Below are 17,265 nucleotides of genomic sequence, written 5' to 3' on the forward strand. Positions count from 1 at the left end.
TATAAAGAGATTTACAGTGACCAGGGGGCCTTGTTTAAAATTATTGAAATTTAAAAAATTGAAATAGCAACATGTTTTGCAAGTTAATATTTAGAATGCTTTTTGCTCTTATTTTTTTCCTTTTTCCTAGTTAGAAAAGCTCTTAGGAGAAATTACTGCTTGTCTACAGTATAGCTACACTGGAATTTATGACAGTGAACTTCTTGAACAGCTTTCTCCACTGCTCTGTATAATATTTTTGCACAAGAATAAACAGATTCGAAAACAAAGTGCTCAGTTCTGGAATGCCACATTTGCTAAAGTGACGATGTTGACTTACCCTGAGGAATTAAAGTATGCAATAACACATTTTTATTCCTTATATATTCTGTTATGATAATATGAATGGGTTTTTTGGTATTAAGATAATCTTAATATGGGGAATCATTGCATAAGATTTTATACTTATTATTTGGATTGCTTGGTAATTACTAAATATTCTTTAACATTTTTGTTGGGTCTTACAGTAAGTTTGATTTTAGGAACCAATGAAAAGAATTTAAATTATCCTAAAAAGAAGGGCAAGATAATGATGATTTTTAAAGTTACTTGAGTGCTTAATGTCATATTTTACTTCTGTTTGAATTTATCCATGATGAATATTTTGGAAATTTTGACAAGGTTTAGAGATGAAAATTTGGAGATTCTTTTGAAAAGTACAGATTTCTCCCACTTTTTTACATGTGTAATACAATCTTTTAAGCTTTTAGCCAATTTTCATTTACTGTTTAAAAATTTAAGTACTTGTAATTAATGTACTCTAGCCTGATGTTGTGGGTCATACCTGCTATTTCAGCTAACAGGTAGGCTAAGTCAGGAGGTGTGCAAGTTTAAGGCCAGTCTAGGCAACTTACCAATCCCTTCTCTGTCTCAAAATAAAAACAAAATGGGCTAGGGTTGTGGCTCAGTGGTAGACTACCCCTGAGTTCAGTTCGTAGTACTATCAGAGAGAAAGTGTGTGTGTGTACACACATACACAAGTGTATGTATTTGACAGTGCTTGTTAACATCACCACTGCGCACCAGTACACTTGACTCAATGTGTATATATTTGTGTACTTTTTTAAAGACCAGTACTAAGACAAGCCAAACAGACACTTTTACTTCTCTTGCCTGGTTTGGAAAGTGTTGAAATCATGGAGGAATCCAGTGGACCATATTCAGAAGTAGTGAGTTGTGGTTTTTGTCATTTTGTTTTTAAATTTTTGATGTTTAAATGATTTGTTTATCGTAAGTGATAATAAGTAGAACTTGGACAAGAGTTCCCTAACATGATTTTTTTTTTCATATGTATATATAGAGTTGTCTGGCCTGAAATACTAGTATAAATTAAGTGCAAAAGTTTTGTCTCGAAATACTCCCGTAAATTATGTTCAACTCATGTACCTTATATGTAGTCTTTACAAGCATCATAACTGTTAAAACACATCAGTGGAATTATTTTGGAAAAAGTAGAAATGAACTTACTAAAGTCTTTATACCTAAGCAAGAACTGTTCTTCTAGATTTCATTTCTTTGTATTAAATTCATCACTACTTCTATCAGAAAAAAATAAATCTTTACTATCACATCACCCTTTGGACCAAGGTCACTTTGACTGATACTTGATTACCATCTAAAGATCTAGGAGTTCAGAGGCATAAAGGCATGGATGGATACTGTATTCTTAGGAAGTTGAACATCCTTAGAAAATGTTTTTCTGTTTAGCAACAGATCTTATACAGCTATTGGTTTATGTGCTTAGAATCAGTAAGGAAAAAAAATCAGTAACTATAGTTACTGATGTTTTGCTTTTGGAATAAAAAAAAATTCTCACCAGTAAAGACTTTGTTGCTCAGTGTAATTTAGTCTGCTAAAGCCATACATTCAGGTATAGGAGAAAATGTTCTTCCTGCATTAATATTCTCTAAACTGTGTGCTTTATTAATCTTCTTTATTCTTTAATGTTGAAAGTTTTGTGGGCTTTTTTTTTTTTTCCAGTAATGGGTACAGTGTTTGAGTCTAGCAATTTAATTTATATTGCAATATTTATGTGGTATGTCTTATTTTCAAATTTCATGAAATTAAATGGTGTAAAACAGTAATTGTAAAATTTAGACAATCCATTTACTGTCTTTTGACAGTGTTTAAATTTAAAATAAGTTATCATTAGTATGTGATTATTAGATGTGAAAAGAAATGAAAGTAGTAGAGTTGTCCTTAATGAAATTGTTTTTATTTTTAATAAAACAGATGGAAAACTCACAATTAAATGTGAAGATAAGTGGTATGGAAAGAAAATCAAGTGGAAAAAGAGATTCCTTTTTGACACAAACAAAGGATAAGAAAGAAAATGTGAAACCATCAGTCAAAGTATGTTTTCAACATTGTATTTAATAGAATTTTTAAAATAAAGCGTATAATAGCTTTTTATTTCAAAACTTCTCATTGCAAGGAAAAGCTATAAATGGCTTAACAAATATGGGATGGTGAGGATTGGTATAGAGTTCTTCTACAAAGACTAATAGCATAGTATGAAAATCTGGAAGAGGAAGGTGATGACTCCTTCTCAGTAAGGGTAAATCTGTGTAATGCTTAGCCTCATGATAATACTTGTATGTAATTTATTATATGTAATTTATTCCCAGCAGTAGCCTCCATAAGATAAGATGACTCTAGGTCCCAGTGACTAAAATAGGTAGTGTAAGAGAACATTTTAGAATTGTTGTTATTATAGAACTTAATTTGGAATACAGAGAGATTGTGGAACTTAACTTGGAATAGAGAGAGATTGTAGAACTTAACTTGGAATAGAGAGAGAATGCCTAGCTAAGTTATCTACTTTAATGTCAAATCTTTAAGAAGATCTTTCTAGCTGTCAGTTACTTTTACACCACAGGAATTCTCTTTCATAATCTCCAACCAGTAAGAGTTTTTATAGAATCTTGAGACCATGACCCTGGCAAAATAGAAGACAAACATTATTTCTGAAGACTGAAACATTCTTGTAGATGCTAAAAATAGAATGATACAATGTTATCTTTACAAATTTTCAAAGTTATTAGTATGTAAGACATACTATATTGGCAGCCTTACTTAATTTGACTAGTTCATTGTTACAGCTTGGAAGTGATACATATACTCTTCACCAGTTGATTTCTATATTTGATTTCTATGTTTGCCCGAAAAACACATCTTAATTTTATTTTCTCAGCATTTATTAGAAGTAGAAAAATAGTGAAGAACATTATTACTAATTTGTTATTTTGAATATCATATGGACTGTACATCAGACTTAGAACTTTGAAAAACCTTTATCAGTATTAGAAGGAACTGGAAGTCATTTGAAAATGATGTTGGAACTGAAAATGTACATTTACTTTTTTAAAATCTACAGCTAAAATTAGAATCTTCATCTCCAAAAGTAAAGAGTGAAATGCTGTTGGAAGAGGAAAAGTCAGAAGATTTTGTGTTTATTCCTCCAGAAGAAAAAGAAGCAAAGGAAAGAATATTAACTGAACATCAAAAAGAAGTACTCAAAACAAAACGGTTTGTAGGCCTTTTGTTTTGAATTGGACATTTATTTTGTAAAGTATTTATTCATGTATCTTTAGTTTTAGGTGGACACATTATTTTGTTTTTATATGTTGCTGAGAATCAAACCTAGTGCCTCATGCATGCTAAGCGAGTATTCTACCACTGAGCCACAACCAAAGTCCTGGACATCCATTATTTATGCTTAGATTTCATGCAGGAAATTACAGATTTGTTGTTGCATAATGTGTTTAGTAAATTGATTGTTTTTGTTGGTTTGGGATTAAACCTAATGCCCCCACATGCTAGACCAGCCAACTACCACTGACCCTTTGAATTGTAAGTTTTAATGGGAGAAATTACACTTTACTGTGTTTTATAATATATAAAGTGGCCTAGTAATGTGCCACATATTGCCAAATGGAATTCCTTTGTTGAGGTAGGTTGTATAGGAAGATAAGTTCATGAGAAATCTGGAAGGTAACCATATAGATCTTGATTGTGTAACATTCATAAAAGATAATTTGGTAGATTGCAATTAATTTCTAATTGTAAGAATAATATCAGATTTGTAAAGTTACAAATAAAATATTTTTCAGGTGTGATATTCCTGCCATGTATAATAATCTGGATGTTTCACAAGATACCTTATTTTCTAGTCATTATAGTCAGGAAGAGTCTGTGTAAGTATGAAAGCTTTTGGACTTGTAACAATTTCTCCTAATTTTTTTTTAAGTACAATTTAATTTCCATAATTCTTTATTTCAGGGAAACACCTAATTCAAGTGAAAAACCAATGGAAGATTCTGAGATGATAATTAAGGTATATTCAATATTTTATATTTTAGGGTTTTTTTTTTTTTTTTTTAAAGAGAGAGTGAGAGAGGAGAGAGAGTGAGAGAGAGAGAGAGAGAATTTTTAATATTTATTTTTTAGTTCTCGGCGGACACAACATCTTTTTTTGTATGTGGTGCTGAGGATCGAACCCGGGCCGCACGCATGTGAGGCGAGCGCGCTACCGCTTGAGCCACATCCCCAGCCCCATGTTAGGGTTTTTAGCATCACCTATTAGGAATAAATTGTTGCAGACTGGGGGCTGCTCTTCATTTTATTAATTTTAAGGTTTATTTTAGAATCATACACTAACAGAATTATAGACATAATGTGTGTATTTAAATGTGTTTGGCTTTTATTGAATAAAATGAGGAGCACATTAATGGGCATCTTCTATTACTTTTGGAGTATTTGCATTTTGTTGAAAGTTAGTGGTCATTTCTGTATTACTGAAGTTTTGCACTTAAATTTTCCTTGGAAGTGAAACTTGTTTGCAGATTTAATCTGTATATATATTTCTGTACAGGAAAAGCAAATGCAGCATGACAGTGTTATTCCTCAAGATACCAAGGAAAACTGTGGTATGAATGAACATCTTGAAAACGCTTCTGTTTCAAATAATGGATGTAGTTCTGTTGAGGAAACCAATCCAGAAGTATTAATGACTAGTAGTAATGATGTCAGAAAAATCACCTTAACTTCATCAAAGAAAGCTTCAGCTGAATGTATACCTAATGCAGAAAGTTCATTTGTTGTCAACAGCTCAGTTTCTAATTCCTCTATTTCTGGAACTCCCCCACAGCCTACAAGTCGAAGGCAAACCTTTATTACGTTAGAAAAGTTTGATGGTTCAGAAAATAGACCTTTCAGCCCGTCCCCCTTAAATAGTATATCATCAGTTGTTACAGTGAAAAATAACCAGGAAAACATGACTAAAACAGATACTACTTTAAAAACAAAGAAAAGAGAAGTGACTCAATCAAAATCTGATTCAGAGAAAGTGGTGAATGGAGTTAAGAGATCAAGCCGGAGATCTAGTAAAGCTGAGCAGTCTGGGAATAAAAAGTCTAAGCCCTTAATGAAATCTGAAGAAGAGAAAAATACTCAGGAATCTACCGAAGACATGATAGCCTTAGAAAATAACCCATCTAGTTTGCTTAATCAAACAGAATGTGTGCAGAATAATCAGGATCATCTTTCTGAACCTACAGTGGAGTATGAAGACACAAAGCCTAAATCAACAATAGAAAATGATGTAGTGTTGGAAAATAATAGTGTGGAAGAGAAAAATGGAGAGGTTAATTTGGAATCCAAAGAAAATACACCCCCAGTCATAATACCAGCAGATCAAATGGTAAATGAAGAGAATCAGGTTCAGATAACTTCAAACCAAAAAACCCTTAGACGATCTTCAAGGCGACGTTCAGAAATAGTAGAGTCAACCACTGATAGCCAAGATAAAGAAAATAGTCACCAAAAAAAGGAAAGACGTAAGGAAGAAGAAAAATCTCTTCAAAAGAGTCCATTGCATGTAAAAGATGATGTGTTACCTAGGCAAAAACTGACTTCTGAACATGCAGTACAGGAAAATTTAGTTGAGAAAGGAAATAATTTACATGAGAAAACTTTGGGGGAAACCAGTGCTAATGCTGAAATTGACCAAAATAAAAGAAAACCAGACCTTGAGAATATTAGTTCTGAAGCAGATGGTGCCCAGGACATTGCTGACAAGTCCTCTGAGAAACCTTTAAGGGGACGAACGCGTTATCAAACAAGAAGAGCATCTCAGGGTTTGCTTTTCAGCATTGAGAACTCAGAATCTGATAGTTCTGAGGCAAAAGAAGAAGGATCAAGGAAGAAGAGATCTGCAAAGTGGAAAAACAAAAGTAATGATAGTGTTGACATGGAAGAACAAGAAGAAAAAATGGTACAAGAGTGTATAAAAGTTGAAAACCAGACACCTGAGTCTAAAGCAATTTCTGAAGTAGATATGAAATCTCAGATTTGTGAAACAGGTGAAAGTACTGTGATAATACCTCAGGAATCTAAAATATCTTCAGATTTGTTGCAAGTTTCTGATGATGTACCAAATACACATGAAGGAAAAAGTAAGACTAGCAAATGCACAGAAAATTCCTTTACATGGCCACCTGTGCCAGAATCAAATCTAAGGACTAGAAATGCCAATAAAAGGTTACATAAGGGAGATTCTGATAGTGTGGGAGAGTGTTCAAAAGTGGGGCCATCAAGCATTGCTCTGCTTTCTGAAAAAAGTATTCAAATTGTTGAATGCCAGCACAAGAGAAGTAGGAGGGTCAGGCGATCTAAAGGTTGTGACTGCTGTAGGGAAAAATCACAGCCCCAGGAAAATTCATTTATTGGGTTAAGGAACATAGAAAATGATGATGAAAAGAATAGTGAAACAAAAGCAGATGTGCAGACACCTGGAACTGTATCAAAAACTTGTGATGCTAATCTGCATTCTGAAGTAAAAATTTTAGATGAACATCCCAGTGTGAATTTTGATTTGGGTCTCAAAGAGGAGAATGATACTATAAATGATTTAGTAATTGTACCTGCAACTGAATTGAAAGAAAATACTATTGAAAAATCTGTTCCTCCTGAAATAGTAAATTTTAAGGAGGGCACTTGTGATATGGATTCTGGTGTGGCAACGTGTCTTGAAAATGAGGAGCCATCTAATGTATTAAAAGTTGTGGGCCCATGTGCATGTGATTCCATGGACATTTCACAGAAATGTTCTCCTTTGGACACTAAAGAAAGGAAACGAGAGTTTTCTCCAGAAGAAGTTAACATTGTTAATGTTGAAGGAAATGCATGTAAAGCAACAGTGGGATCAAATCTGGAAGAAGTAGAAGCTATGGTATTGGATATAAAAAGTGATAAATCTGAAACTAGCTTAGAAAAAGATAAATCTGAAGCTAACTTGGTTGAGAAAAAGAGTGCCAAAATAGATATTTCTGAAGAAATGGTAGCAGAGGGAAATACTAAAAGTGGCATACCTGAAGCAGATAAAGCTGAAGAAGTCAATGCTGAAGAATTGAATGCTGAAGCAGCTGCAGCACAGGAATATAACTCAGGTACTGGTCTTTCTGATAATACCACACCTATAAATGTGAATCCTCAGGCGGAGATTTCTGAACAAAAAGCAAACGGGAAATTGGGTGGAGGAAGTAATGAATCTGATCTAGGCTCACTTGAAGAAATCAATTCTGAAATTGAAAATTATGAAAAAACAGTGATTGAGCAGGTGAATTCTAAAACTGACAGTGTTGAGGAAACAAAGGACAGGGACAGGACTACCAAAACCTTTAAGCCAGAAGAAGCTCAAACAGAAAGATTGAATGTAGAAACTGACAACTTTATTCCTGACACATTTGAAATGAACACTGAAGAAGGAAAGATTGAATGTAATAAAACTGAAACTAATATTGAACTTAATAAATCTGAAGAAATGAAATTAGATGACAATCAAGTGGTAGTAGGAAATGATACTTTACAGGAAGTTCATCATACTTCAGAGACAATGGAGGAAACATTACAGTCTTCGTCATCTGAAACAGCTATCTCTGAACTGGTAACAGAAGATAATAATGCATCTCCTCAAAAATTAAGGGAGCTTGATCCTTTACTTTTGTCTGCAAACGACAGTCCTAGTGGTATGCAAACACGATGTGTCTGGTCCCCATTGGCTTCTCCATCTACCAGCATTTTAAAGAGAGGACTGAAAAGACCCCAAGAAGATGAGATCTCTTCACCTGTTAATAAGGTAGGAGGAATGAGGTTGAATATAAAGGAGTCTAATATTTGGTTGAAACTTTGGGCCATACTGTGTCATATGGTGAATGACAGATACTAGGATTATATGACCACTTCTTTATTTGTCATGAATGCTAGGGAAAGAGCAGGTAGAACAAAAGGTGCTAAATAAAGGAGATCAAAACTTTCAGGATGTTCCTTCATTTCACAATACTAAAGATCTTTATGCAGCTCTGTACATTGTTCACCTTTAGCAAAATTGGTAAGACCTCTTCTTAGGGTCTTTTCTGCGCTGCATACCATAACACATGAGGAACTTGGGTGACATTGATAATACAGGTTTTAGCACTTAATGTTTTTTCTGGGACATAATGTCTCTTTTACTTAAGTTTTTATGTAGATCCTTAGATGATGATTTAGAAAGTTCCTTGGACTTCCTTTATCAATTTTATGAATCCCCACCCCTACTCCTGGAGTGCTAGGGATTGAGTCCAGGGTTTCACACATGATAAGCATGTGCTCTATCACAGAGCTACACCCACAGATCCTCTCTCATTATTTTCTTATTTATATTGCCATCTCCTGCACTAAGCCATACCTTGTTTGGTTCAGAAAAAAAATTGGATTCTGGGTGTATAGATTATACCCTTTTCTTTCACAGTTTATTGAATGAATGAATTTTAAGAAAGAGGAAGTGAGGTGTGCCTACATAGACCAATTTCCTCTATGTAACTAAGTAGATGTTCTGAAGAGGTGTTGACATTCTGCAACTTAATTTTGAAATTGAATCTGCTATTGTCAGATGTACTTGTAGGTACGTGAATGTATACCAAAAAAGATACTTTGATTTTTTTTTCCCCCTTCAGCAAGCACTTTTTGTGGGGGCGGGGTGATGTGCGTGCGCGCACCCACTTGCTTAGGGATTTGAACCCAGGACTTCATACATGCCAGGCAAGCACTTTACCAGTGAGTCACATAGACAGCCCAAGCAAGCACGTTTTAAAAACTTTCCTTCTTAATCTCTATGAGTAGTTTTTAGCTTTCCAAAATATATTGAAAATTTTGCTGAGAATTGAGAGATTAATCCATTTAGGAAAACAGCTGTTGAGATTTTTTTCCCCTCTTTAGATGCTAAGGCTATTACTTAGTTTTTGTTTCTTTTTAATATCTTAAGTTTAATAGGCCATTAACATTCTTGAAAACTTTGTGAAGATAAAATGCATTGGAAATAACATGTCAGTGTTCTTTAAATTGCCTATACAACTTAATAGTTTCTTTTCTTTTCCTTCCCACTCCTTGCATAAGTAGGGAGGGAGATAGGGTCTCTGTAAGTTGCCAAGGCTGACCTTGAGCTTGAATTCTTTGCCCAGCTTTCTGTGTTGCTGGGATTATAGGCATGTGCCATCATACTCAGTCATGGCTTAAGTAGTTGTGATTTTGATAGAAGTTCATATTTAATACTTATTTGGGCAACAGAGATAGTGCTTGCATATATGTACATACGTGTGTGTGTGTGTGTGTGTGTGTGTGTGTGTGTGTGTATTTTTTTTCTTTTTGCAGTTCTAGGAATTGAATCAGACCTCATTCAGGCTAGGCAAGTGCTTATGCACTGATCCAAATCCCTAACACAACATGCTGTATTTTCTGTGACAGATTTATAGAACTTGCATCTTGTATTCTTGGAAATCAAGAATAGAAAACATGTAATAATATCTTAATGGTTATCAGAGTTCTCTATTGTGTACTTATCAATTAGTTTAATATATTATTTATATAATATATAATTTATATATAGAAGAGACTAAATTTTCCTCAAGCTGGCCTAAGGTTAAAATTGCTACCTAATTGAAATTATAATAGTGGTTAACAATATACACCAAAAGTCCATTATATATTTTATTTCCTCTTTACCTTTTTTCTCCAGTCTGTTTGTGAAGTTATTAGAATCATATTGTATAGTTTCATTGTCACCAAATTCATTGTTTCTATTACTATCGTAGTTTCACAACCTAAACTATGCAGCTTTAGAACATAGATAATTAGAATCCATTTTGCTATTTGTCTGTAAAAGTAGTCACTAAGATGAATAGTTATATGCTGTAGACTTCCAAACCCACATGCTACTTTTGGATAACCTCTTGATGAGAATTTATGGTGTCATCTTTAAAGACTTTAAAGACTAAAGATTTTAGTTTTGTTAAATATTAAAATCTGACCTGTGTTTTCAGGTTCGACGTGTCTCATTTGCAGATCCAATATACCAAGCAGGATTGGCAGATGACATTGATAGGCGATGTTCCATTGTTAGGTCCCATTCTTCAAGTAGTTCTCCCATAATGAAAAATGTTAAAACATCACCTACTGCACAATCTAAGGTAAGCAACAGGTGTTACAGTATGCACATATCTATATGTGCTTAGAATTATATGTGTATAGTTTGTTTTAAGATGATTTATGAAATAAAACTTTGTTGGTTTGGTTCTTTGTGTGCTTCATGGTAAGTAGACCTGAAAAGGTAGTAAGAGGCAATGATCATTCAGCAAGTAATTGAGTAACTAGCAGTTCATTTTCTTTTCTGTTTCTGATATTTTAAAACAGTGATTACAGTCTAAGATTAAGATTAAAATTGTAGTTGTCTAGGGTCTAAGTGAGTCTTTTTTTTCTCTCCTTTTGTCTAGCATAATACCACTTCAGCTAAAGGATTTCTGTCCCCAGGATCACGTAGCTCTAAATTTAAGAGCTCAAAGAAGTGTTTAGTAAGAAGTGCTTTAGTTTTCATGTAACTTTTTATATTTTTGTGTTTAGTCAAGTGATCTCTATTTAATAGCTTTTGAAATTTATTTAAGATAACAGAAATGGCCAAAGAATCCATTCCTTGCCCAACAGAAAGTGTTTACCCAGCTTTGGTGAACTGTGCAGCACCAGTTGACATCATTTTGCCTCAGATAACATCAAATATGTGGTAAGTGGTTACTTAGGCTTTGGGGTTATATTCCAAGATGCCACTTCAGTAACAGGAATATTTGAATGGTAAAGGTTCTCCTAGTTAGAATTTATTAGCATGTATCCCTTTCATATATTTTATTTCAGGAATAAATAAAAATGTAGATTGAATGATAGGCTGTAGGGCAATAATAAAAGCATTTATGCTAATAAAATTAATGTTTGTGAATAATTTGTTAAGGTATTGTGTAGAAACTTTTTATATACATTGTCTTAATTTACCCTTACTACCAATTCCTTAAGGAATATATACTTTTTTTGTGGTACTTGGGGCCAAACCCAGGGGTGCTGTAATACCGAGCTACACCCCAGGACTTTTTTTTTTTTTTTTTTTTAAGAGAGAGAGAGAAGTTTTTTAATATTTATTTTTTAGTTTTTTTTTTTCGGCGGACACAACATCTTTGTATGTAGTGCTGAGGATCGAACCCGGGCTGCATGCATGCCAGGCAAGCGCACTACTGCTTGAGCCACATCCCCAGCCCTCACCCCAGCACTTTTAAAGTTTTATTGTGAAACAGGATCTTTCTAAGTTGCGCAAGAAGGCCTCAAACTTGGCAATCCTCTTGCCTTAGCTTCCTCAGTAGCTGGGGTTAGAGGTATGTTCTACTGCTCTTGGTGTATGAATATCATTTCTGTTTTATAAAATAAAATTTACAAAGATTAATCCACTAAGATTGCCCTGATAATAAGTCATTATGTGAAGCTTGAGGTTCACATAGAAAACCTTGATTTGGGGGGCTGGGGTCATAGCTCATTGGTAGAGTGCTTGCCCAGCATGTGTGAGGCCCTGGGTTTGATTCTCAGCACCACATATAAAAAAAAAATAAAGGTTTTTGAAAAGAGGGGCTGGGGATGTGGCTCAAGTGGTAGTGCACTCACCTGGCATGCATGCAGCCCGGGTTCGATCCTCAGCACCATATACAAACAAAGATGTTGTGTCCACTGAAAACTAAAAAATAAAATATTAAAAAATTCTCTCTCTCTTTAAAAAGAAATAAATAAAACTAGAAAACTTAAAAAAGAAAGAAAGAAAAGAAAACCTATATTTTTGGTGGGTATTTTCTTAAAAAAAAAAATTAACCTAAGAGTTTTTAATTAAAATTTTCCTGATTGTTAGTCTTGGAAACTTAAATTATTTTTGAGTAGAAAATTCTAGATTACTGTATTTTAAGATAGTTGGTGAGATCTTTTGATAATTTCTCTTTTGCCCTATCATCTGACAATAGGACATGAGGTATTCCTAAACTCCTCCAAGGACAAATACTGTCAAATACTGAGTCCATTTCTGATTATAGAAGTTGGAGAGAGGGCACATTAAAACAAAGGGAGTAATTTAAAGTCAGTTATGGTTGAGTTTAAATGGAGAAATTAAACCGAATAAGCCCTTACTAGTAGTATATACAGACAACTGATTCTCCTTTTTCTCTCATCTTTTCAGGGCAAGAGGCCTAGGACAACTTATCAGAGCCAAGAATATAAAAACAATTGGCGATCTGAGTTCTCTTACAGCATCTGAAATAAAAACTCTTCCTATCCGGTCTCCCAAAGTTTCTAATGTAAAAAAGGCTCTTAGAGTGTATCATGAACAGCAGGTAAAAACTCAGGTGGTACTTAAAATTATGTATTAATCAGTGACCCAATAGCATAGTTGTAGAAGTTCATATTTAAACTCCTGTTGCTTAAAATCCTGTTTTATGGTCCCTTTATCCCCTCTAAAGACAAGGTCTTGCTGAATTGCTTTAGGACCTCACTGAAATGCTGAGGCTGGCTTTGAACTCATCATCCTCCTGCCTCAGCCTCCCAAGCTGCTGGGATTACATGGGTGCACTACTGCGCCAGGCTATACTGTTTTTATTTAATGCACCTCAGATTTCTTTTAAAGTTATCTTTTCTGCTTTGAATTCTGTCCTCGTATCCCTTTATGATTTTTACCAGATGGTGATGGATTTCATTGCTGCTTTTCTAAAGCCTAGATACTGAAATCTAAACATTTATGGAAAGCTTTACAACTTTCTAGGTCATAAAACTTTTGATTTTGATGTCTAACACATTTTTACTTATTTGTGTTTTTCCTTTCAGCATTTTACACGTGCACACAAATACGTGTGTATATATACACGTGTGTGTGTGTGTATATACATACAATATACAAACAGACAGAGTCAAGGACAATTTTCATATTTCTGATGAAAACTGATTCTTTCCCCCAATAAAGACTTATACAGAAAATTTTGTGCATAATTTCAGGGTTCACAGAATTGGTTGAAACAGACTTTCTGTTAATATTACTAGACACTGCAAATAAATGATATACTAAAGGCGAAAATATGAAGACTTCTGCTATAAAGTCCTTGATTTTTTCTTAAATTGTGATGTTTAAAACATCTTTTGACTTGTGACTTAAAAACAAAACCAATGTTCATAGTTACACCACTATCCCCATAAACTAATTTTGGAACATTTTTGTTGGTGGTTTTAAACCCTGTAAGAAAAAAATCCTGAATTTCTTACTTGTCACTTTTATCCCTTGTCTGTAGATAACCACTTATTTACTTCTCTATAGATTTTATTTTGGACATTTTTGTAAGTGAGGCTACCACGTTTATTTCCTAACTTATTTCACTTACCATATCATTTCCAGGTTTCTTTGCTATAGAATATGCCAAAATTTCCTTCCTTTTTCAAGGCAAGATAATGATCCATAGTATAGATATACCACATTGTTTAGCCTTTCCTCTGTTGATGGACATTTGGGGTTGTTTTCACCTTTTACATTATGAACAGTGCTTCTGGGTACATTCATAAAATTTTTGTATGGGCTTTGTTTTCATTTCTCTTGGAGATATATATAAAAATTTGGAATTGCTAAGTTATAAGGTAACTCTTTTTAAAAGTAGTATTTTTTTAAAAAAAAAGTTAATTTTTTTAAAAAAGTTTAATGTATGATTGACTGTGGACCATAATGTTCCATATAATGTATTTTTCCCAATATTTGTACCATTATTGCTATGAAAAGTAACTTCTGATTTTTGTTTTTTACTGCTCTGTATAATCAAGGTAAAATCTCGTGGATTAGAAGAGATTCCAATTTTTGATATTACTGAAAAAGCAGTAAATGGAATAGAAAATAAGTCTCTCTCAACTGATGAAGAACGACTTGCCTCAGGTATATGTTAGCATAGTATGACGATTTTATGTAGAAGACAAGCTGATTTTCTTGAATAAATATTTTGTTATGCTTTTAGTTTTAATTTAATTATGCCTTATTCAACAAGTTTTTTGTTTTTTATTTTTTTCCTTGATGCCAAGTACATGAAAAACTTCTTTGATTTCAGGTGTTTTTTTTCTTAATTGTCAACATTTAGTCCTTAAGATCTCTAGTAAGGATATAGAATATATATTCTGTTAACAGTTATGATAATAAAATGAAGTCTTTTCTTTACTAGCACAGAATAATATGTCATAGTAGATTTTTGTGTTGGTCTTATTCCTTTGAGAAGAGGGACCCCTCATTCTACTTTCTCAAATTGAATCCTACAAACTTATATTTGATAGGGAATATGTACATGCACACATACATTTAATTTTTTAACTGGTATACATTTAATGTGTTCTTTTTTTTCTGTTTCTTTTAGATTTACTTGATCCTGTTCCCTTTGAAACTCCATTATCTAAAAATCTTGTTGCACAGATTAGTGCTCTTGCTCTTCAACTGGATGCAGAAGATCTCCACAGTTATTCAGGAAGCCAGCTATTTGAAATGCATGAGAAACTTGGTACTATGGCAAACTCTATAATAAAAAATCTGCAGTCACGATGGAGATCAACAGCCCATGAAAATTCCATTTAGTGTTTTAAGAGAAATTGAATTTTTTAAAACATCCCCACATTTCTTGATTGGTATATTTCAGACTTGTTTTATCAATCAGTTTAAAAGGGGAGACCTCAAGGTTGATAACATTTCAAACCTGTGAAGGGCAGTGACTTAATAAGTTCAGTTTTGTAAGATCATTAAGTAAGATCTTTTTTCCCCATTGTTTCTTGGCTGCTATAGTTTTTCAAGAAATGTTAAATACCTTATTTAGATTTGAAAGCAAAAGCAGAAACAAGCATTTATTTTATTTCTAAACTCCATGCATATTTTGGTTAAACATGTAATGCAAAATACTTTAATGTTGAAAATTTTTATTTGATTTTTGCTAAACTGATAAAGGCATTTATAGTTTGTTTGTTTGTTTAATTGTTCATATATATATATTGTGCCTGAGGTACAGGAAATTTGTTTTTTGTAAAGGCCTCAAATGGGATGTAAAAAAACTGGGACTTTTTCCCCACAAATGTCACCTTTGGACAATTTTGGGAAAAATACCAAAAGTTTTAATTTCTTGAGGTAGAAATATTATTGTAGAATTTCTCAGATTCCCTTTATTTGCATTAGCAAGTATTTGTGAAGCTTCCTGTGAAAATTTATTAGACATAGTATTCCTTTCTAAATGCATGACTGTTTGTACATTATGTGTAGATGACTTTTTAATTTATAAATTTCAGCCTTCATTAATTGCATGAATTTTTCTGCAGCTTCTTGTGAATACCTGGGTTTTCCTTACTAGAAACATTTTGTATATATTTAATATTGAAATATCTGTGTGGACAGAAGAAGTGCTTCATGTGCTTGCTGCAGATATTTGTAGACTTATGTATCTGCATATAAAACAACAATTAGTTTTATATTTAATTAATAGTTAAAACATGAGCTTAGCCAGGCCCAATGGCACACACCTGTAATCCCAATGACTTCAGAGGCTTAGACAGAAGGGTTACAAGTTTAAGGTCAGCCTGGCCAACTTAGACCCTGTCTCAAAATAATACAATAAAGAATAGCTGGGGGTGCAGCTCAGTGGTAGAGGGCTTGCCTAGCATGCACAGGTACTGGGTTCAATCCCCAGTACCACTTTTTAAAAAAAGTATATATATTTTCTAAAGTATTCTAAATGAGAAAATGTTACACGATAGCTTTGAAATTCATGCCCTTAGCTTTTTTTTTTTTTTCTTTTGGTTTGGAAGCGAATACCAGCCACTAGAAAGCGTGCCTCATTACATTTCTTCTTAATGGAGAGTTAGAATGAATATTTTCATTGCAAGTTGGACTATAAGAAGTCTAGAGATTATCTGCTTTATTCATCTTTAACTAAAATTAAACTTGGAAGAAATTTGAAACTGTTTTTATACATGTATCTTTTGCCTATTTTTTATAAAGGGGGTGTGTATAATTATTTGTAAATTTTTACCAACTAGTGTTAGCACCTGACTTCCCATATTTGTTTTGTCTTTTAATTGAGCATGTACCTCACTTACTCTCAATATATCAGTGAGTTTCACACTTGATTCAGAACCTAATCCCTACTTGAAAAGGCATGTTTCTGCAGTAAGTCATAGAAAGTTTAATCCTTGCATCTAATTTACGTAAGGTCTCCTTTTTTCAACAGGGAACTTCATCCAACTTCTATGAAAGTTTTTTTTTCTATAATCATAAATATAGATATTTTTGGATCTAAATATGATATATACACCAGCGATGGTTTTACAAAGAAATTCTTTTGATTTTTGAACTAAGGTTTGTAGCTTGGAGAAAACTAAGGGAAAAAAATACACGAGTTTTTAGTGAAAAGTTGTGAATAAAAAGGTGTGTGTGTATGTTTGGGGTAAGTGTTAACAGTAGACATAGACATGAGTCAAAATTAGCTCATTTTATGACTGCGTATCTTAACATTTGAATGAACTAAATTAATTTGTTGGTGGAATGAAGTCCTTAGGAAGCTGAATAGTAAAGCAGAAAATATAACCAAAATGATTACCATTTATTAAATTATTGGATTTGATAGAAGCACAGGTATTAGTTAAAACAAATTATGGTTCAGTGATATGTTTAAAAATACTATTTTGAGGGAGAAGGCCAGCTTGTTATGTATCTTTTTTCTTGGTATGGTTATAAGCATACATTTTAATCACCTTTCAGTATTCTTGCCTGAAAACTTTCTGCTGATTTTCCCTGAATAATTCCTGAAATTGCCCAAAAAAAAGAAAGAAAGAAAGAAA

General features: G+C 33.3%; 1 protein-coding gene across 5 annotated transcripts in view; it reads left to right on the forward strand.

Annotated features, from left to right (window-relative positions):
* The window catches only part of RIF1 (replication timing regulatory factor 1), a 59,918-nt gene extending 42,653 nt beyond the window's left edge, over window positions 1–17,265 (forward strand). For 4 of the 5 annotated variants that reach the window (XM_081260467.1, XM_081260468.1, XM_081260470.1 and 1 more), the window contains 13 exons: window positions 131–333; window positions 1,109–1,208; window positions 2,272–2,391; window positions 3,416–3,567; window positions 4,152–4,235; window positions 4,321–4,375; window positions 4,913–8,176; window positions 10,395–10,541; window positions 10,845–10,922; window positions 11,013–11,128; window positions 12,608–12,761; window positions 14,227–14,335; window positions 14,805–17,265. In XM_081260467.1, the coding sequence (XP_081116593.1) occupies window positions 131–333; window positions 1,109–1,208; window positions 2,272–2,391; window positions 3,416–3,567; window positions 4,152–4,235; window positions 4,321–4,375; window positions 4,913–8,176; window positions 10,395–10,541; window positions 10,845–10,922; window positions 11,013–11,128; window positions 12,608–12,761; window positions 14,227–14,335; window positions 14,805–15,019 (4,797 nt within the window). In that variant the 3' untranslated portion in view covers window positions 15,020–17,265. The remainder of the gene's footprint in view (window positions 1–130; window positions 334–1,108; window positions 1,209–2,271; window positions 2,392–3,415; window positions 3,568–4,151; window positions 4,236–4,320; window positions 4,376–4,912; window positions 8,177–10,394; window positions 10,542–10,844; window positions 10,923–11,012; window positions 11,129–12,607; window positions 12,762–14,226; window positions 14,336–14,804) is intronic. The other variant, XM_081260469.1, reaches the window with a different exon arrangement.

This window comes from Spermophilus citellus, assembly GCF_964194105.1.
Source record: "Spermophilus citellus genome assembly, chromosome: 11".
NCBI lineage: Eukaryota > Metazoa > Chordata > Mammalia > Rodentia > Sciuridae > Spermophilus > Spermophilus citellus.